This window comes from Vigna angularis, chromosome 5 (genome assembly GCF_016808095.1).
Source record: "Vigna angularis cultivar LongXiaoDou No.4 chromosome 5, ASM1680809v1, whole genome shotgun sequence".
NCBI lineage: Eukaryota > Viridiplantae > Streptophyta > Magnoliopsida > Fabales > Fabaceae > Vigna > Vigna angularis.
Window position 1 is genome coordinate 15,879,572 of NC_068974.1, and position 21,982 is coordinate 15,901,553.

At 38.1% G+C, this 21,982-nt stretch overlaps 3 protein-coding genes and 1 long non-coding RNA gene across 4 annotated transcripts; 2 read left to right on the forward strand and 2 right to left on the reverse strand.

Moving 5' to 3' along the window:
• Nucleotides 1–1,660: 1,660 nt before the first annotated feature.
• LOC128196587 (uncharacterized) lies at nucleotides 1,661–4,372 on the forward strand. Its single transcript, XR_008249035.1, has 3 exons — nucleotides 1,661–1,856; nucleotides 1,969–2,043; nucleotides 3,846–4,372. It is a non-coding gene; the product is annotated as an uncharacterized LOC128196587 (long non-coding RNA).
• An 8,651-nt stretch (nucleotides 4,373–13,023) lies between these two features.
• Nucleotides 13,024–14,215, forward strand: LOC128196443 (40S ribosomal protein S15a-5). The gene is made up of 3 exons (XM_052877265.1): nucleotides 13,024–13,215; nucleotides 13,571–13,731; nucleotides 13,882–14,215. Exons 1-3 carry the CDS (start codon nucleotides 13,086–13,088, stop codon nucleotides 13,978–13,980), a joined length of 390 nt encoding a protein of 129 aa, XP_052733225.1. The 5' UTR covers nucleotides 13,024–13,085; the 3' UTR covers nucleotides 13,981–14,215.
• Nucleotides 14,216–15,203: 988 nt separating this feature from the next.
• Nucleotides 15,204–16,284, reverse strand: LOC128196442 (probable caffeoyl-CoA O-methyltransferase At4g26220). The gene is made up of 3 exons (XM_052877263.1): nucleotides 15,984–16,284; nucleotides 15,775–15,906; nucleotides 15,204–15,595 (listed from the first exon to the last, which is right to left on the reverse strand). The coding sequence occupies exons 1-3, from the start codon at nucleotides 16,119–16,121 to the stop codon at nucleotides 15,305–15,307; spliced, it is 561 nt and encodes a 186-aa protein (XP_052733223.1). The 5' UTR covers nucleotides 16,122–16,284; the 3' UTR covers nucleotides 15,204–15,304.
• Nucleotides 16,285–20,922: 4,638 nt separating this feature from the next.
• LOC128196658 (uncharacterized) lies at nucleotides 20,923–21,657 on the reverse strand. Its single transcript, XM_052878151.1, has one exon. The coding sequence runs from the start codon at nucleotides 21,655–21,657 to the stop codon at nucleotides 20,923–20,925; it is 735 nt and encodes a 244-aa protein (XP_052734111.1).
• Nucleotides 21,658–21,982: the final 325 nt, after the last annotated feature.

Sequence of the window (21,982 nt, forward strand, 5' to 3'; positions counted from 1 at the left end):
TTCCAATTTCTTCACTAACAAGTCCAAATCACTTATAATCTTCCATCCACCTTCCATTTCTTCTCTGTTCAAGAAAGACTCAGTCTTGCCTTCACACTTTACACTCGTTTCCCTTTCCACAACCCCATCATCAGCACACCATCTGAAGTAATTGCAACCACCATCTTCACCGTCATTCTGTGAGAAGAAAACACCAATTAGGGTAGCCTCCAACTTTAAAAAACAAGGTTTAATCATTCACTAAGTCCCTATTTTCGCATGGAATCTCAATTTCGTCCCTTTCTTTCTGAAAATCTCAATTGGGTCCCAATTTTATGAAAATTGCAACAAATCGATCCTTTCCGTTAAATAGTGTCAAACGGCGTTAAAAAAATTGATGAGTGAATTCTGAGATGACGAACGAGCGCTCGTCCAGCAGCGAACGAGCGCTCGTCCAGCAGCGAACGAGCGCTCGTCCAGCAGCGAACGAGCGCTCGACCACTGAACGAACGGTCGTCCAGTGTGGAACGAACGGTTGTCCACCAGAGAACGGACGCTCGTCGACCTCTTACTGCTGGACAACCGTTCGTTCCACACTGGACGACCGTTCGTTCGGTGGTCGAGCGCTCGTTCACTGCTGGACGAGCGTTCGTTCGCTGCTGGACGAGCGCTCGTTCGCTGCTGGACGAGCGCTCGTTCGCTGCTGGACGAGCGCTCGTTCGTCATCTCAGAATTCACTCATCAATTTTTTTAACGCCGTTTGGCCAAATTAACGGAAAGGATCGATTTGTTGCAATTTTCATAAAATTGGGACCCAATTGAGATTTTCAGAAAGAAAGGGACGAAATTGAGATTCCATGCGAAAATAGGGACTTAGTGAATGATTAAACCAAAAAACAACAACCAAAAAAACCGTACCTTGAACTTAGGGCAGCCTCAAAATTGTTTGCCTCTACTCTTAGTTGTTCTCGCAGTTCTGACAACACATTTCATTCCCACAATAGCAAAACAGACCACCACTACTAGATCATCCTCGACCACCACCACAGACCACATTACCATCTTGCTTCCCCCACCCACTGCATGACGAAGACGAACAGGGATGGGCCATCTTCAAGCACAACAAAGTTATCCACCTTCGAAGAAGAACAACAAGCTGAATGAAAATATACCCTTTTATTAGGGATTCAGGCATGGATTTATACAAAGTTCTCTTCCTTCAACTTTTCTCCCACATTTTACCAAGTTTTTAATTTTAAAATTACCCAAATGCACATCATTCAACCACGTGAATTAAAAAACTCAGTCCAGCGTGCCACGTCAATTAAGAAGTGCCACGTATAGACTAACGCCGTTGGACCCAATTTAACGGGAGGGGCCCAATTGTTACAATTTTTACAAAATTAGGACCCAATTGAAAAATAAAAAAGAACAGGACGAAATTGAGATTCTCCTTGAAAATAAGGACTCCGAAATGATTAAACCTTTATTTATTACTTTTGCTATCACATGTTTACTTATGCTTGTTACACTATCCTTAAGAATATTTTTTGTTTTCCAAACTAGAAGACAATATTACTATGAGTAGTAATACCATGACACGCCTACGTGTCAGTTACATTCATATGACACGGTACACGTCAGCGTTTTGGAAAAAAGAATGCACAGTGGATGAGGGTAAAATTGGAAAAAATAGAATTTGGGAAACGTTCTTCTTTCGCGTTCCTCATTAGAAAATCCATTTAGGTTTTCTTTGACTAAAGTCATTCTTCTCCATCAGTAGTGCCTCTATTCTGGTTTCTGCTTCTTCGGTGCTTCAATCAGTGCTTCCATCGTTGGTGCCGCTCCCAATCTCGTCTCTCGTTTGTGAGTTTGAGGTAGGGGTTTTGTTTTTGATCTCTCCTAAGTGAGGGTTTTTCTATTTTGATTTCGCTTTTCCTTTTTGAAGTACATTGTGATGTAAACTCATTTCTGCAAGATTATTTTCAGTGGTTGTGGAGTTGAGGGTTGTGGTCTCTGGTTTACGTTTTGACTTGTGTCGCTTCAGTGGTGTATGACTTTGAGGTAGGTTTTTTTCAAATTTTTTGTGTGGTAGTTTTACCCTTTTGAGCACTACCAGTGATGATATTGTTTTTTTTGTTTATAGTTGCTGTTTGGATGAAAAAGGTTGTATAAACTGCTTGTTATTTTTGTTGTTACTGCAGTAGAAAATCTTGTTGTATTGGGCTGTTTTGATTGTTGTTACTACACCAGAAACTTTACTGTTTTAACATTAAATTGGTGCAGAAAATTGTTTGTTGTTTTGATTAGAATGCTACAAAAAATTGTTTGCTGTTTTGATGCTGTTATTGCAGAAAAATTATTTGCTGTTTGGGTTAAAATTGTTGCAGGAATTCTCTGCTGTTACTACAAAAAATTGTTTTTTTTGTTTATAGTTGCTGTTTGGATGAAAAAGGTTATATAAACTGCTTGTTATTTTTGCTGTTACTGCAGTAGAAAATCTTGTTGTATTGGGCTGTTTTGATTGTTGTTACTGCACCAGAAACTTTACTGTTTTAACATTAAATTGGTGCAGAAAATTGTTTGTTGTTTTGATTAGAATGCTACAAAAAATTCTTTGCTGTTTTGATGCTGTTACTGCAGAAAAATTATTTGCTGTTTGGGTTAAAATTGTTGCAGGAATTCTCTGCTGTTTGAATTAAAATGCTGTAGACATATTTTATTGTATTAATTTGATAAATCTTCTTTAATATATAATTGTATGGTGTGGGTGCAGAGCATGTATATATATGTATGAACCTGTTTTGATTTTCGGTTTGAGTGAATCAATATTTTATTGGATTATGGAAGGTTGTTTTGCAGTTATAGTTAATTGGGTATGCATTTAAGAATTGAATTAAAATGTATTTGAAATGTTGCTGGTTGGGTATGTTGGATGGATGACCGACAAATTTTAATGTTACATGTTTTAGCTTGATAAAACTATGATCATTGTCCTGTAAAACTTAAAATGCATACTCCATATATGTCCACAACCACTGAAGTTCTATTAAATAGGTGAGTGATTACAAGTTTTATTTGCAAAAGAATATATTTTTGTGTTGCCCAGGAGGTTTTTGAAGTTATTTAATGTTTGGATTTATATTTGTCATCTTACTTGAATTTGACTTCTTCTTCCGATTGAATTATTTAACTTTATACCCTTTTTAATTTCATGAGATAGCATAATGGTTTGTAATGTTAACTGTGAAGTAATTGTTTCCAGAATGGTCATTTAAAATAAAAATTCAAAATTAACGGTGCAGTAAGTGGTTATTTGGTCATTTGTATGTAGTTAGTTCTTATACTGGTTATGAGCATCTAAAAAAATGATTAAGTTCATTATCAAGCATGATATTAATTAGCCCAATAAGTAGTAATTATTCTTCTATTGAATTGTTTTAGGAGAAGTACAGACAGTGACCATATAAATACATATTTGGATAATATTGAATTTCATGAATAACTTTTACAGGTGCAGTAAGTGGTTATTTGGTCATTCGTATGTGGTTAGTTCTTATACTGGTTATGAGCATCTAAAAAAATGATTAAGTTGATTATCAAGCATGATATTAATTAGCCAATAAGTAGTAATTATTCTTCTATTGAATTGTTTTAGGAGAAGTACGAACAATGACCATATAAATACATATTTGGATAATATTGAATTTCATGAATAACTTTTACAGTTTCAGTAAGTGGTTATTTGTTCATTCATATGTGGTTATTTATTATTCTGGTTATGAACATCTATAAATTTTATTAAGTTAAGCATGTTATTAATTAGGCAAGTAAGTAGTAATTATTCTTCTATTGAATTATTGTAGGAGAAGCATGGACATGGAGCATATAAATACATGTTTTGATGATATCAAATTTCATGAAGAACATGACAATGTAGAAGAAGAATTAAAGAGTAGTAATACATTGACACGCCTATGTGTCATTAAAGAGTAGTAATACATTGACACGCCTACGTGTCATACAACAGAGTAGTGTAGCTGGATCCTCTTGAAATTCTAAATTTGTAATCTGTTTTAAATTTAATTTTCTTTTATTTTCTTGTGAGTTATTGTTATAATTCTATCATGAGTTCTTTTGTCAAAAAGGGTTATTTCACTGAGGCTTGGGCTGTTGTGGCTGAAATGGGAGAAAAATTTTATCATACTGATATAGCTACATACAATATGATACTTCAAGGTTTAGGAAAGATGGGACGATCTGATCTAGTGTTTTTCTTGATCCTTCTTGAAATTCTAGCAGTCTATGAAATTGGAATCTGTAATTTAGTTTTTGCATTATCTGAATTGTGTTGTGATCATAGCTGGTGTACTTCACGATCAATTTTGTTGTATTGTCTTGGCTTTTTAGCTGGCAAATGGCTACTCAATGTTATACAAGATCATGCATTAATAGAGAAATTACAAAGAGTTTCAGAAATTTACTCTCAACCCCAGTGAAATGGAGTTTTAGCTACACATATACAACATAGAAAAGAGAAATGATGGATTGGATGGTGGAAATTGGAATTTTTCCACCATGGAAGCCCCTTGGAGCAGCTGCAGCAGCGTCTCCCCTGCTCTCCCCCCGTCAGATCTGGTTCTGCAAATGGCCTCTGGATTCTGATATAAAGAAGGTCCAATAATTGAGTCACGGGTGAATTTCTGGACGAGCGTCCAATTTCGTGGACGAGCGTCCCAATTCTGGACGAGCGGCACAATTCTGGACGAGCGTCCAATTTTCTGGACGAGCGGCCTAGGACGAGCGGTCCAATTCTGGACGAGCGTCCTCTTGGTCATGGACGAGCGTCCACTTGCTGGACGAACGTGGACGAGCGTCCTCTCCTATTCTGGACGAGCGTCCCCTGGACGAGCGTCCTCTGCTGGACGAGCGTCCTCTGCTGGACGAGCCTCTGCACGCTGGACGAGCGTCCCAATTCTTCTAAGTGGCGCCCGGCGCCCCTTTGTATCTCGCGCCCGGGCGCGAACCTCTCGGCAAATTTGCGCCCGGCGCCCTTTTTTCTCGCGCCCGGGCGCGATTTTCTCTGCAAAACTGCACCTATGAGTGTGGTCCAAGTCTTTTATGATATCCAATCCTTATTTTTCATCAAAATAAACAACAAAAGCATCAAAAACATTTAAACATGCAAAATTATATTTATATCAACAATTATACACTTTTCATGAGAATTAACACTAAAACTTACTCAAAAGCCCCACAATATAAGCAACAAAAACAAGTAAACTTTTCACCTATCACTACTCACTGCACCAAAAAAATGTGGTCATTGGGATTGAATTAAACAACTTTTATTGGTGTACAAAACACCGTTATGAAATAACCACTTAGAACTTAGTAGATAACAACTTATTGCACCAAAAAAATGTGGTCATTAGGATTGAATTAAACAACTTTTATTGTTGTACAAAACACCGTTATGAAATAACCACTTAGGACTTAGTAGATAACCACTTACTGCACAAAAAAATTGATAAAATCTCACATAAAAAACCACAACTATTCTTGTTCATAAGCAATTGAGTATATAACCACATAAGCACTACAAAATGTGATCATTGGTATTGAAGTCGATCACTTTCATTCTTGTACACCACAAAAATGTGATCATTGGTATTCTTGTTAAGTTTTGTGAATGGGAAATAAAGGTTTTATTCTTTAAGATAACACTTGAAATCAGGTTCATCAATTTATTATTGTACAAAATGTCTGTGACAATCAACCACAAATTTTCAGTGTAATAACCACTTATTACAAGAAAAAATCAGAGCAATTAAAATGAAATATAATAAAGTAAAATAAAATAGAATTAAAATAATGAAATCAAATAAGATAAAAAGAGAAATAAAAATAATAATAATATTATGTTAATAAGACGAAATTGGATTATGTCAATACTATTATTTTCGCCTTTTTCTTTAAATTAAGTCTTATTTTTCTGAATTTTAAAGTCACAGAGTGAATTAGAGTATTTTTATTGTTTTCTAATATTTTTCTATAATATTAATAAAATATTATTTCTTCACTTTGAGCATTTTTATACGAATATTCAAGAAAAAAATATAATTTAAAAATTTTATACCACATTTATGATTTAATAAAACAAAAATAGTTTTAATAAAAAACAATATAGTGATTAATTTATATAGATTTTTGAAAAATCAAAATTAATTTATATTTACTTTTAAGAATGTTCTTTTTGATTCTCCTTTATTACTGCTTTTGAAGCAGCTGAATGTTAACTTATTCCTCTTAGTTTTATTTATTCATTTTTCCTTTATAATGGTAGATATATAATAGCAGTAACTTTTTCCCTTTAATAAAAAGAAAATTACAGTGAGTGAAACAACTTATTTTACGTAGAAGCTTTGGATTACATAACAGTAACTGTCACGTCCCATTTATTACTGTGCTGAGTCACCACTGTGCTTCCATAAATGCACCTCACCACACGTGCACCTCCACTGACACGCCATCACACCCACTCTGCATGTGATTGCCAAGTGTCGTGTGGGAACATTCTAAAACCTTAATGGAATCCAAGTGGCAGCCAGCGAGTGGACATTCGTCCTAAGTGGGGAGAGAAATTAATTTTCATAAAAACTCTTCCCCACTCTTCTGCACACTTCGTCTTCTTCCCCAAACTCTGGATTTTCAAATTCTCTGCCTTCTCTCTAGAACCTCCATCTTCTCTCTACCATAACTCACCATTCTCTTCTCCGTTCACGTTTCAGCACCGTGAGGACGTTCCCTGCACCGAGAGCTACATATTGAACCGAACGACTCCCAATTCTGGTAAGTTTCACTTGGGCGATCGTCTCTGGTGTCTCTGTTAACTGTTTCAGCTGCATGCAACGGTGTATGCTAAGCCCTTTATTTTTCTTTTGTTTAGTTTAGTGGGAAAGCTTAAGTGAAACGTTGAGAGAGCTCATTTTAGGAGAGTCAAGATCCATCCTTTAGGACGTTCGCTACTGAATCCGGGTAAGGGAAGCTTATTGTGATTTAATTTATATTGTATGTTGTATGCATGTTCGGTATGGATTGTATGCATGAATTGTATGCTGATGTATTAGTTATGAACGATCGCTGTTACACTGAATGAATGTGGTATGCATTGATGGATTCGTATGCTGATGGTTGCTTAGTAGGAATGATTAATGAGAATTTTATAAAGTAGGGAATTTGATATTTTGATACGATGTATAAAGTATGAACTGAAATATGATAATATGAATTCTGTAATGTATGAGATTTATGGTGGAAATAGATTATAAGATATGAATCATATGAAAAATCTGGGCAAAGTAATAGTTCTTACTTTGACAATGCGCGCTCGTCATCGAACGGTCTTCTACCGTTCGGTTTTCCCTGACAAGGATTTAGAGTAGGATTTCTTTCATTTGGAAAGGATTCGACTTAAGAACGAGCGTCCCCTTTTGAAATGCTATTTGAGCGTTCGTCCTAATAGCGCTCGGTTTATACCAAGCGTTCGTTTTAAGTAGCGCTCGGTCTTACACTGAGCGTTCGTCCTATATTATGCCCGGTCATATATTGAACGTTCGTCCTAAGTGGCGCTCGGTCTCAGACCAAACGCTCGTCCATTTCCGTAAATTGCAACGAGCGAGAATAGCGCTCGTCCTGAATTCCCATAAGCGTTCGTCCTAAATTTTAAATAGCGTTCGTCCAATATATTTATTGACGTTCGTTCAAGTCTTCGGTGACATTCGTCCAAAAATTTATTAAACGCCTACTTTCGTGCTCGGTCATTGACGGGCGGTTTGTCCCCTGAATTAAATTGTGTTTGGTTTATTTTACTCAACCAAGTTGTGAGGTATATATCCATTGGATTCTTTCCAGAGTCATTGAACTTAAATTATTCTAAGTATTTTCCGATCGTAATAGGGTTAGTTCATTTAACTAATTCAAAGAAGTCTTTCTCGGTCTTGCCCTCGACGTTCGTCCTCGTTATGAAGAGGAGTGAACGTTCGTCTTTTTAAGAGAGTGGAACATAGAATGAAAATGTATTTAAAAGGATGAATTAAGATGTGCGAACACCATGAGAACTAAAATTGTGATTGTGGATTTTGAACGAGCGTTCCATGGTGGAACGACTCTTGTTTGGATATTGAGAATTGTAAGTATGAACGTGGTAAGCTTAGATGGTGATCCATCCTGATATTCCATGAGTGCTCGTTCTCAAGTAGAGAGGAGTAGGTCATGCGTGGGAATGGCAGGAGGTCTAGTCCATAACTGTAACTTGGACAGAACAGACTAACCTTAGGTGGCTACTGATGATCATTCCAGTTATCCCACCTGAGTGCACGGACGCCTTAGCTACACAGGATTCATACAGTCCGGACGGTCAGTCTAGTATCAGGAGTTTGGATGAAATTTATGTATGAATTGAATGTATATGTTGTGAACTTACTGGCTGGAATTAAGATGTATGAACTGTATGTTGTGGTTTGAATTAAATTCAATAAGCTTACCCTGTGTCTTTTTCTTGTGTTGTCGTTCGTCCTTGAACCTTCGTCTTGTCTATGCAATGATCATCCATGTGGATGTGAGCAGATGGGGAGGCGCTACTTGAAGAAACACTGGAAGAAGAAAATTTGGAGGACGCCAACCTCGTAAAAGTGGAAGTGAAGGCCGAACAGTAGAGGCGTTCGATTTTTAGTTAGATTAGCGAGTGGCTGTGAGCGAGCGCACTTTTATGGTTTGTATATAGTTGGACGTTCGGTCATTGTTTTGTAAACCGTTCGTCCTTATCTTTTGTGAACGCTCGTTAAATTATGTACATTAACGGCCGTTCGGCCTCTTTCGTTATTGTCGCTCCCTGTGTTTTAAAACTGTTTTGAATTATTAATATATGTGATTATTCTAAGTATATAGTTGATGACTGTATAATTTTGGGATGTTACAGTAACTCATAAATCACCTAATGCAGTACTATATTTCAATAAACATAACTGGTTGATTACATAACAGTAACACTCTTTAAATGTCTAATACTTGGGAACACCCCATTACAATATCTTTGTTTCTTTACAACATTTTCTTTCAAATTCCTCAGCAAGACCACAGCTTTCATGCAGACAAATTAGTGATCCTTTTAGAAAATATGAGCTTTAAAAATACCATCCTTCTTGCTAATAAGTTCAAATACACAAACATCTCCTGCTTTCAATTCATTTTCTGTCAAAAACGCCAGCACCAAAACTATGACGACCAAAATAACTTTTATTAAATAACTTTACTTTCCACTATCTTTCCCCATGCTGCAGCACCGCACACTTCTTACCAATAATGCCTTCCAAATCTGGTATGCACTGCATAAGATATATTTTTATAGCAAGAGTTTGAATGTAGAGCAGAGAACCGAAGACTAAATCAACATGTGTTTCATGTTTAAGATTTACCCACCAGCCGATATTCCATCTCATGAGAAGGTTTGATGAAAACAGTGAAAAAGGGATTGCATGAAACGAAATTACATAAATAAAATAAAATAATAAATTAATTTTAAGATACGTACTCAAATTCACCATGAACATGTGTGTACACTCAAATTATAAAAATATTGTACTCATCATGCTTCTTTTTAGAAAAGTTTTGGGTAATTGATGTGATATGAACACACAATCAAATCAAGTACACGTAACATGCAAGAGAGAATCCAATCAAGTACTTATCAGAGCTTGTAAAATGTACTTAGAAGCATTCAGAGTCAGGGTATGAAGCAACTTGTATAGGCCACCACCACTAATTCAAAAAGAAATAATTAGAAACAAAAAGTTTAACATGAATAATGCCAAAAGTAACACTAACAATTGCCTACATAAACTAAACAACATAAAACTATAAACAAAGGAAAACCTGACCACTGAGTGAAAAAATTTCCAAAAATTTTAGAATACTATTTTCACTCTCCAAAACTTCTGAGATTTATAATTTGGTAACCGGGTAAGAATAAAACCTCAGCATTATTTTAATAAAACCATATACAATTATATTCTATAATCCTCATCATCATTATATACAAAAACATTATGACCTAATATAAATATGAGCAGAAAAAATTCGAAGTAGTTCCTCATATGTTTTTGGTGATCTTTAATATAAATATTTAGTATCCAGATTAAAGGTGATAGAGACTGATTACAGGCAGCATAAAAACACTTGAGGAACTGCATGCATGTTTAAATTACCATCAGTGATCCACATCTCAACAAACCATCACCATAAACCACAATACAAGCAACTAATAGTAGCTTCTGCATCTAAGTTTGTTGTATAAATATACCAAAAAATTTATTCAAAGAACTACAATTATACTCAGTCACACACTTTCAGAAAGACTATAAGAAATGTACATCCTTCGGCAGAATGGTATATTTGGTCATGAAAGTGTAGTGTGATTCCAAGTCGGCATGACCATTTCTAACTGATCTACAAAAGCCCTTAGGAACTATTCAGATTTACACATTATATCAGAAGCTCTCTATATGCCAAAGAATAGTAGGATTCCATTAGTCTACCTTAGATTTATATCTTTTCATGACAACCCACATAAAGTTCTTCCTTATTACAACTTCCAATTTGTCACTAAAGCTCTTGGTTCAAATGATATGATTATTACAAAACTATGAAGAACACCATCATTCTCCTGTTGATGATAAACACAAGGTAACGAGCTAAGTCTTAATCTAAAGGGAAAAAATGAAGAGTTGTTATCATAGAATAATTCACATTCCAATCCAAATTACTGCTAACAAGCAACATTTATGATTTCAATAACCCAGTGTCCCAACATTCAACCAACTAAAGATGATAAACTATGCAGAAAACTTTGGAAAAAACTAGTATGTATACATTAAGGTTGAACTTGTCATTAGAGTGATCCAAACATGTTACTAGAGTGATACATTAAAAACACATGCAATCAACTAAAGTATAAACTTACTTATTGAGAAGAAAACTTAGAAATCCATGTAGGAAGCAGACAAGGTGTGTTGTTCAAAGCATCCTATGATGTTTCCTTAGAAATCCTTGACAATATTTTTCTTACTCCAACCAGGCTCTTCAAATATTAATCTCTGCATATTGCTTATCCGTTATGTATATATCTAAATATTAATCATAAGTGCCAAGGAGACAAAGACATTCAACCTTTCTTTGGCAAACCATGCACAAACATATGGGTTATGCAATGCTCATCCTTGAGTTTCTCATAAAATATTGTTAACTTTTTCATATACTGAAATTGAAATTGTGTGTAGCACTTACCTCTTCAAATAGCCTTTAGAAAGAAATATAGTATAATCTACTCTTTGGCATGCTTATCTGATCATATATAACTCATTTAAACACAATCCGATACTATAATATTTGAAAATACAACAATTTGAACTACAATTATTGATTCGAAAAACAAAAATATTGCGATACCTTCGAAAGATGATGACAGAGTATGGTAAGTGAGAAAGCATGCTTCCAATTCCTTTTCATTGTTTCGACTTGGGACAATATAAATTGGGTACCTATTCAATGATGAAAACTCAGTATAACATTTATGTACCATGGAAATTAACAAAGGCTAATCATATGATAGAAAGTAACATAAACAAGATAAGATGAACTTTGCCATGAGATCAACCACATTATCACATTTAGAATGGTTTCCATACATAATCCAGCATATACTTCCAATATGAATCATGCATTATTCTTCTTCCAACCTATCAATCAAGGCATACAAGATTAAGGGTACAAATTAGAATGAATAATTGAGAAAAATGTAGATCATTTTTATATATAATAGACTTCAAAGTAGCCACAACTGCCTCTTTTGTTGACTTTGTTAATTTAGACATGGTCTTGCTCTATAGCATTTGCTCTTCTTCCATGTGGAGGATACATGTAGTAAGCAAGCAACAAATCAATAATTACATCAGATCTAAATTTTATATGCAATTTGTTTTAGAAGAATTAGAATTGACATGGGTACAATGAGGTATTAAGTTGTTCTGTAAGACACAGTAAAATATCTATAATCTCCATCATCCAAAGTTACAAATAGTTAGTTTATGAGTGCACCTTCTCCGGGAACTTCTCACGGTTCATTGATGCTTCAAAATAGTCTCCAAAATCTGTGTAAAATCTTCCCACTGCAAAACATCACAAATATTTGACGCCCGAAAAACATAACTAGTGACAATATACCAAAATTTCTTTATCAAATGCTACCTAAACCCTAGGTATTTTTAACATACAAGACAAATCAGCATCACCAAAGGAAGAAATAGAGAAAATAAAAATAACCAACTTGATATTCGATGATAATTCGAGAAAACAGGGCAAGAATTTGAAGAAGCACATAGAACGGGCTTGGAGCATTCCAATTCGAACAATATGCGTGCATCCTCAGTCTGGTGGACAAAAACCTTCTCCTTCGTAACCATAAAAAAGTGGTCACTGGGCGCATTGAACTTGACCAGAGTAAGTTCCTTGTTGAGGCGCAAGCATCAGTTGCAGCGGCCGCGGACGAAATTGACGACGGCAAGGCAGTTGTCACGGGCAACGGTGATGGCGCGTTGATTGGACGAATGTAGGGCGAGGTCGTTGATAGCAGCATGAAGCCTTCCGCGCTCCACACCGATCATCTACTTTGACTTCGCTGGTTCGAACTTTTCCGATCTGGTCCAGTCTCCGGTTAAGTGGCAGTCATGAAGAGTTCTCGCATTCTCTCACAACCCTAACCCTAGCACGCACACGAAGAGTTCCTCTTTCAAAATCAAATGGGCGACCTGACAAATTCAAATCTGAGAGAGGACCCTAATGCAGCAGCTCCCTTCATTGAAACGCACAGTTTCATTTATTCTTTTACCAGCGCAATCAAATGACAAATTTACCCTTGATGACATTGACAGTGAATGGGCCCCACTGCGTGTCAAATGAATGTCATTTACTTAAACCGTGTCAAAGAATCATTTTTGATTTCGAAAACCCTAGTGAGAGAAATAGGAGGTTTGGTTAGAGAATTTAGAGAGATGGGAAGGAGGATCCTGAACGATGCCTTGAGGAGTATGGTGAATGCAGAGAGAAGAGGGAAAGCTATGGTGGAACTCAAGCCAATTTCCACTGTTATGTCTTCATTTCTCCGAATCATGAAAAACCATGGTATCTTTTCTTTCTCCAGCCACTATTTTTATAATTTGTATTCTTTTTTCTAAAACTCGAAACCCCTTTTAACTGCTTCACAATCTCAAATCTGGCAATAATGAAATGGTATGAATTCGCTTTTCAAAAGTGATTTCAGTCTCTGAAATTTATGTCATCAGAGTTTGAATGACTTTCGTTGTTGATTTGGTTACTGTCATCCTTTTCCGTCTGAGTCTGAGCATGACTTTCCGTGTGTGAAATATCTTTAAGATTGCAAGGGTCCATGAACCGATATAAAGTTCTTTAAGATTCTAACAGTTACTCTGTACTGTGCCACTGTTAGTGTAGTTAATTTGGCTTAAATTCCTAATAGGTTATATCAAAGACTTTCAAGTCTATGATCCGCATAGAGTGGGGAGGATAACGGTTGAACTACAAGGTAGGATTAACGATTGCAAGGCTCTTACATACCGAAAAGATATGAAGGCAAGGGATCTTGAAGCCTACAGATTGCAGACTCTTCCTACTCATCAGGTTGGTTTATGTTAATGATTCGTTTTCGTGTCACAGCTTCCGACTGCTGTTTTTGTCTGATTGTGGTTGTTATAATTTGTGTTTTAAGAATAATATGTCAATGGAAATCAAAGGAAAAAGATAATTGTGCCTTTCTATTGCTGTGTGCAGTGGGGTTATGTTGTGATTACTACTCCTGACGGTGTTTTGGATCATGAAGAAGCCATTAAGAAGAATGTAGGCGGCCAGGTTCTTGGTTACTTTCACTGAAATGATCGTTGCCATGCTATTTTGGCTGTGTATCACGTTCAGTTATGTTTCCAGATAAACATTCAAAGATTTTTTTTTCCTGTATGAATGTTATAAGATAGCAGCTCATGCATGGAGAGTATGATGAGTTGCATTCGATGCTTTGTGGAAATTAGTCCTGTTTTGGTTAAATGGTATTTTAAACATGAAGGAATGTTATGCCTCCTATTTCTTAATGTACTTCAAATTCCAAGTTCATGTAGTCCAGGGTTAATTCTATCATTCTACGCAGTGGTTTCCTTTTTCTCAAGAATTGCAGTTTTGGATAAGAAGATATTTCTTGTAAACGATGACAACGTTTTAATTAATCTCCATCCCTGTTTCTCAGTAGTCATTTATGATATGCTTAACAAATTCAAGCCCAATTATTTTGCTACATTTTTCAGCTCGTCAGTAAACTACGAATGTTGAAATAGACGTGTACAAATGCATTTGCCATCCAATTTAGGGTGAAATAAGAAATACCTCAGCTAGTGAAAATTTCAGCTCCAGATTTCTAAGTATTACCTTGTTCTAATATTTCATGGAAGAAGGCAGTGAACATCGGCATCATTCATATTACTAGTTAGATATGAAAATTTCAAAATAGTAAGTTTATTGATATTTTAATTTTAGATGTGTGCAGAAACATTTGTGATATGTGTGGCAGTTCATTTGTAAAGTATGTAAATTTTCAATTGTAACGTTCGATCTTTGCGTAGCAGTTGTAAATTCCTTCTATCCTTGCCCTTACATTGTTACGTATATAATAACATTATTAATTTTTTATCTACGAAAATTAGTGATAGGTTGTTGGTTATGTGTAGCTTTGAACAACTCAATTTAATTTCTGAAGAAAGTCACAGTATAGGGGTTTCAAAATTATATTCTAGAGATATCTTTAGCTATTTTGTGTGTGTTTCATCTTATAATCTTGAGAAATTCAATGGTTGGTTTTTCTTGTGAGATTGAAGTGTCCTCGATGTTGTTTCTGGACTAGTTTAGGTATCCACCTTATTTCTGCGATAACAAACTTGAGGTTCCTTTGTAGGCAAAGAATCACACATTTTATTTTATTAATAGTAAATAGCAACACTCGGTGATTCGCATTACAATCAAACCATAAGACCCACAGTTTGAGGTAAATCAATTTTAACCACCCACAGAAAAAGCAGAATGAAAAACCAAAAACATAGGACATCAAGTTAACTTGGATCATAGCACAAAACATTCAGAAATGGTGTTTATTGAGCACGGAACATTCGGAAATAGTGTTCATTGAGCACGAAACATTCAGAAACGGTGTTCATTGAGCACGCCAGCAAATAGTGAAGCCATCACCAATTGAAACAACAGAAATTTCAACACGAGAATCATCTGCAATTGCTTTGTTGAAAGCTACAACAGCCTGCCGGTATTTTCTTTTGGGTATTGGAACATCCTCTTCAGGCCAGGCAACAGTTCCACCCCAGAGGGTATTATCATAGATTATTAACCCACCAATCTTCACCAGTTTAAGAAGCCGCTCGTGGTAATTCCAGTAGTTATCTTTATCAGCATCAACGAAGGCAAAGTCAAAACTATCCTTATTCGAATCCTGTAACAGAACAAACAGAACCAAAATATCAAACAAAAACTAACTATAAAGTAAAAGGAGTTAGATCCTCTTACGTACAAGGGAGAAAGAAACAAAACAAAAAACAAAAACTAGGGTCTTAATTTATTATAGACAATTTTCTGTCTCGTAATATGACAGCAACACAGAATCATGCTCACGTCTTCTAATAGTTTATCAAGAACAGGTAGAGCTGGGGACTGAATGAAGTCGATCTTGTGCTCTACACCAGCCTTCTTAATGAATGGTAGTCCTATCTCATAAGCTTCTCTATCTGGATCCAGGGCTATAATCTACACCACACAGGCAATGGAGTTGGTGACATAAAAGAGACATTAAACGTACCAAATAACAAAAGAAAAGTGAAAACCTTTCCATCATCTGGAATGGTTAGTGCAGTGAGGAGAAGAGAGTATCCTGTAAAAACTCCCACTTCAATGGTCTTTTTAGCATTCAACAGCTTCAAGAGCAAGGCCATTAGCTGACCCGCATCAGGATCAGCGCCCATAAATCCCCTGCATAGTGAAAATGGTATAACACAAACAGTTTCCTGATGTTGGATATGGTAACTAAATTAAAGAAACAAAGCCCTTTAATGTCTAGTTGAGCACAGACACTGCTAACACAAATATTCAGATGAATGAAAAACTCTAGGTGGATCCTGAGAATGGGGACCACGATTGTGACATCCCAAAAATACAGCCAAAAACTATATATTCAGAATATCACATTTAATAATAATTCAAAACAGTTTTTCCAAATAAAACGAAATTCCAAAATGAGAACGAACGCTCAAGGACGAACGTCCTTGAGTACAGTACCAAACTTAAAGGACGAACATGCATAACCGCACGTCCATACGAAAGTTAAAATCTGAAGTCGAACGTACAAGAAACCTGACCGAACGGTTTACACAGAACAAATACCGAATCGGTCGAAAACAACTTAAACGAAAACAAGGGATGGTCGAACGACCACTCAATTCAACAACTACACTACTGGCTGAGCGGTCTCACTGCTCGGTCTTCATTTCCACATCTACCAGATTCTCTTCTTCCAGCAACTCTTCCAAACGCTCGTCTCCCTCTGCTCACATCCACACGGATGATCATTGCAATGACAAGACGGACGTACAAGGACAAAGGACAACACAAGGAAAACGAAAGGGTAAGCTTACGTAATTTAACTCATGCATCAACATATAATTTCCAACAAACAGTTCATTTCACACATACATATCAACGTACGCATTCATCATACATCACATAATTTAACGCATGTACAAAATAAAACTCAACACGACTGACTGTCCGGACTGTATGAAATCTGCGTAGTTACAGGCGTTCACGCACCCGGGTGGTGTGGTAACTGGCATCCTCATCAGCTGCCACCCGAGGTTAGTCCGTTCTTACGTCGCCCATGTTAACTTGTGGACTAAGGACCTCCTGCCGTTCCCACGCATGACGTGCATCCTCTACTTGAGAACGAGCACTCACGGAACATCAGGATGAACAGCCAGCATTAACTATCCACAGTCATACTTTACAACTTTCAACATTCAACCATGAGTCGTTCCTGCCTGGAACGCTCGTTCAATATTCATAACTTTCATATCATCTCAAATACTGTTCATCATTCATTATTCATCAATCCATAATCATTTTCATCATTCATAACAAAATCACCAAAAGCCGAACGTTCTGTCCCCAAAGACCGAGGACGAACGCTGTAAGTGAGACCAAAAGGACGTTCGTTCGAATCAAAGAACGAACGGTTTAAGTTCAGAAATGTCCAAGTCTAATACTGTTCATTGGACGGACGCTATTTAGTGGGAAAAGAGAACGAGCGCTCAAAATAATACCGAGCGTCATTTAGGAAGAACGCTCAGCATAAAGCCGAGCCTCATTATGAGCGAGCGCTCAGTATAATACCGAACACCGTTGAGAACGAGCGCTCAGTATAAGACCGAGCCCCATTTTAGGACGACCGCTCAGTGTGATACCGAGCACTATTGGGACGAACGCTCAGTTGGAGACCGAGCACAATTAGGACGAACGCTCGACATAACATCGAACGTCCCGTTGAACGTACGTTCAGTGTAAGACTGAACGCTTCCCAGTACGATCGTCCGGTGTAAGACCGAGTGCTATACTGGACGAACGTCAGGTGTAAGACCGAACGTTCAGTAACTCAGATTGATAAATCTTGAAAATAAACTAAGAGAAGTTTGGAGGAGTAATACGAACGGGAATATGCACTGCTACATATATATATACAAGTACAAAAAGAAAGAAGTTTATCAAACGTACAAGATTCAACAGTGCCAAACCGAACGCTCAAACAGTGAGGACGTTCGTCCTCACACACAGATTTAGTCAAATGACAGAATCAACATTTTAACCATATTTCTAAGGAAAACCGAACGGTCAATGACCGTCCAGAACGAACGTACAATGTCTCATGGAAGGTTCATTTCTCATAAAATCATATAATCTCATTCGTTCATATCAACCCAAACTTTCAAATTTCATATATCTCATTTTATCCAACATCTCATGCATAATATGTAACTTAGTCATATATCATATTCATTCCATAAAAACGAACGTTCACATAAATCAAGCATAACAACCTCATACAATCAAAATAACGAACGTTCATGCAAATCAACCATAGCAACAACATACAGTGAAATAACGAACGCTCATACCATCATTTATATCATTCATCATGCATTATTCTCATACAGTAAAATAACGAACGTTCACACACAGCATGCATCAAAAACAGTTAAACTAAGTAAGCTTCCCTTACCCGGAAATGACGAACGTTCACTAACGCACGCAAACGTTTCTCCACACAAATCCTACTTGCCAACGCTCGTTAATCCACAGCTTCACCAGCCGAACGTTCTCTCTGGAACTCCTACGCCGAGCGTCCTTCAATTTTGCCGGAGTGTAGAACGGAGGAGGTGCAGTGGTGGTTTCTTAGAGAGAGAAGGGTGCAGAGAGTGAAGAGAGAAGGAGGAGAGAATAGAGTCTGAGAAACTGAAGGAAAGAGGGTGAAGAGAGAGATCTATCAGAATTAAATTAAGAGGTGCGTGCTCCACCCAGCCGAACGCACGTCTCCACTATACCAGTGCGCGCTCGGCCGGACGCACTACACCAACCCGCTCTGGACGGTCGACCACTGTACTGTTGCCACGCGTCTTCCACTATCGCCGACGCTCGTTCTGTTGGCCGACCCACTGTTCCCCACTACCGGACGTCCACTCTGCGCTCGCCACGTGTAATCCACCACGCCGAACGCTCGCTCAGTCAGCGCTCCACTGACGCTGCTGACTCACCCGGACGTGTGGCGGCTGGCGTCCGTCAGTGGCTGTCGGGCACTGTTGTCGGCCATGCAGACTGCTGACGTGGCGCGCTCTCCTGCCGCCATGTGGACGCACGTTTTATTTTTTTTTTTTTTTTTTATTTTTTTTTTTTTTGAGTCCTCACATTCCCCCCAACTACAAAAATTTTCGTCCTCAAAAATTAGGACGGAGTCTCGAACAGATGAGGATACAAATCTTTCATAGCATCTTCCACTCCCCAAGTAGAGTCGCCCGTCTTCTCGTCCCAGACGACTTTCACCAATCTGACTGCTTTCCTCTTGTAGTACTTGGTGTTGCTATCTTCAATGCGTACCGGCTGCATTTCCAACGTACGATCTTGACGAAGACGAATATCTCCTAACTTCAATACGTGAGAAGGGTTGCCTACGTACTTCCGGAGTTGAGAAACATGAAAGATTGGATGAAGATTGGGTAGATGAGGCGGCAAAAACAACTCGTACGCAACGGGTCCGATCTTCCTCAAGATCTGATAAGGTCCGATGAACTTGGGAGACAACTTCTTTGGTCGGATGGCTCTCCCTACACCAGTGGTCGGATGTAGTCTAAGGAAGACATGATCTCCTGCATCGAACTCCAAGGGTCTTCTCCTCTTGTCAGCATAAGATTTCTGTCGACTCCTGGACGTCTTCAACCTCTCTTGAATCAGCTTCACCTTCTCAGTCGTCTGCTGAATGAGTTCTGGTCCTGTTAACACCTTTTCCCCTTCCTGAAACCAACACAAAGGTGTTCGACATTTCCTTCCATATAGAGCTTCAAAAGGAGCCATTCCTATACTGGCTTGAAAACTGTTGTTGTATGTGAACTCCACTAAAGGCAAGACTTCATCCCAGACGCCCATGTGATCTAGAACACACGTCCTCGATAAGTCTTCAAGCGTCTGAATGGTTCTCTCGGACCGACCGTCTATCTGAGGATGATAGGCCGAACTCATTTGAAGTTTACTACCGAGCTCACTTTGTAATGATCGCCAGAACCGAGAAGTAAACCTCGTGTCTCGGTCTGAAACAATGCTGGATGGAACTCCATGCAGGCGAACAATCTCCTTGATGTAAAGCTTAGCCAGGTCGTCATAGACATCTTCAGGTTGACCGCTAGGAAAATGAGTACTCTTCGTCAGTCGACCCATTATTACCCATACGAAATCGTAATTCCTGACTGTTCCAGTGTTGAAATGTTTAGATTGATCTAATAAACTACTTATCCATCAACTCTTCAATCTGCTCCTTGAGTTCATCTAACTCTGTTGGCGACATCCGATAGGGTGCCATAGAGATGGATCCAGTGTTCGACACTAAGTCGATAGTAAATTCCACCTTGCGCGGAGGAGGTAATCCAGGCACTTCATCAGGAAATACGTCAAGGAATTCATCCGCGACTGACTGTCCTCCATTCTGTTTACTGGACGATCGCTCATGATTCAAACCTTCAAGTCGTTCATCCGAATGCATCATGATCAGAAAGCAACTGGCGCCATCCACGATGTCTTCTTTCAGTTGACCGAGCGTCACAGATAGATCCACTTCATACACGTCCGGAAACACCAATTTTTTTTTTTTTTTTTCTTTTTTTGCACCACAATCACTGAGAATGCGATTGGCAGCCAACCAATCCATTCCTAGGATCACTTCTAAATCCTTTAAGGGTAGACAGATGAGGTTCACCTTATAACTACGCCCTTCACTCTCAATAGGACATTTAAAACATACTCTAGACGTCCTAACCTCACCAGCCGCTGGGGTTGACACTACCAAGTCGAACTACATTTTGCGTTCGGCTATACCCAAATCCCCAACGCACGCCTTCGAAATGAAGGAGTGTGTCATCCCCGAATCATACAACACACAAACATGGCTTTCCAAATAATAAAAACAGATATTGGTGACGAACGTACCTGAACGTGATATTCCAGCGCCCGTTATGGCATCACTCGACCGTTCGCCTGTGCTTGGCCACCACTCCCTGGTTGATTTCTCCAAGTATTTGATGGCTTCGTCACCGTTTGTCCTCCCATATTACACTCGCGCTTTAGGTGTCCGTTCCTCCCACAATGAATACAGGTCTTTACCCCTAACAACTGTGGACACGATGATCGGAAGTGTGGTCCTCCACACTTAAAACATTTTACGTCCTTTTTCTGTCCAGACCGACCGGCAGTCACCAAACATTGTGATAGCAACCCACCAGAAGCAGATGGTGATACTGAACGATCGTAAGGTGTCCTCCTTGGATCATCATTGTTCCTTGAGGATATGGCTTCTCTTATTGTCTGATGTTGTTGCTCCTCGTGCTGTTCCAATTCCGTCACACTCTTCTCTAATACTTGAGTCCTATCCACCTCATCAGGGAGACACTTCTCAGTGAACTTAGCTGGATGATGATGACGGAAACACTCCAAACTCAACTCGGTCCTGTGATCCCCAGAGGAAGTGAATGCTCCGATAATGTTCCTAGTGATTTCTATGATCTCCATCAGTTGTCTTTGGGTAGCTTCAGAGTGTGCTCTTATAGCCTCTAAACTCTGCAGGGCGGCCATATTCTGTTGTACCAAAGCAGTGTTCTGTTGCTGGAGTGCCTCTATTACGGATTCCAGTAGTCTGATATGGTCAGACGCATCGCGCTCGATAGGTTGAGGGTGTGGTCTTGATGCCATTAGTTCTCTCTGATAAATAGAGAAAACGAACGTTAGCCAAGCTTAAAGAGTTTAGAATAACCCATCAAACAATTATTGAGCACACAACACAAGCATAGTATGCTCATAACCTACAGCGTTCCTTAAGGAACAAAACTGCTCTGATACCACTAATGTGACATCCCAAAAATACAGCCAAAAACTATATATTCAGAATATCACATTTAATAATAATTCAAAACAGTTTTTCCAAATAAAACGAAATTCCAAAATGAGAACGAACGCTCAAGGACGAACGTCCTTGAGTACAGTACCAAACTTAAAGGACGAACATGCATAACCGCAC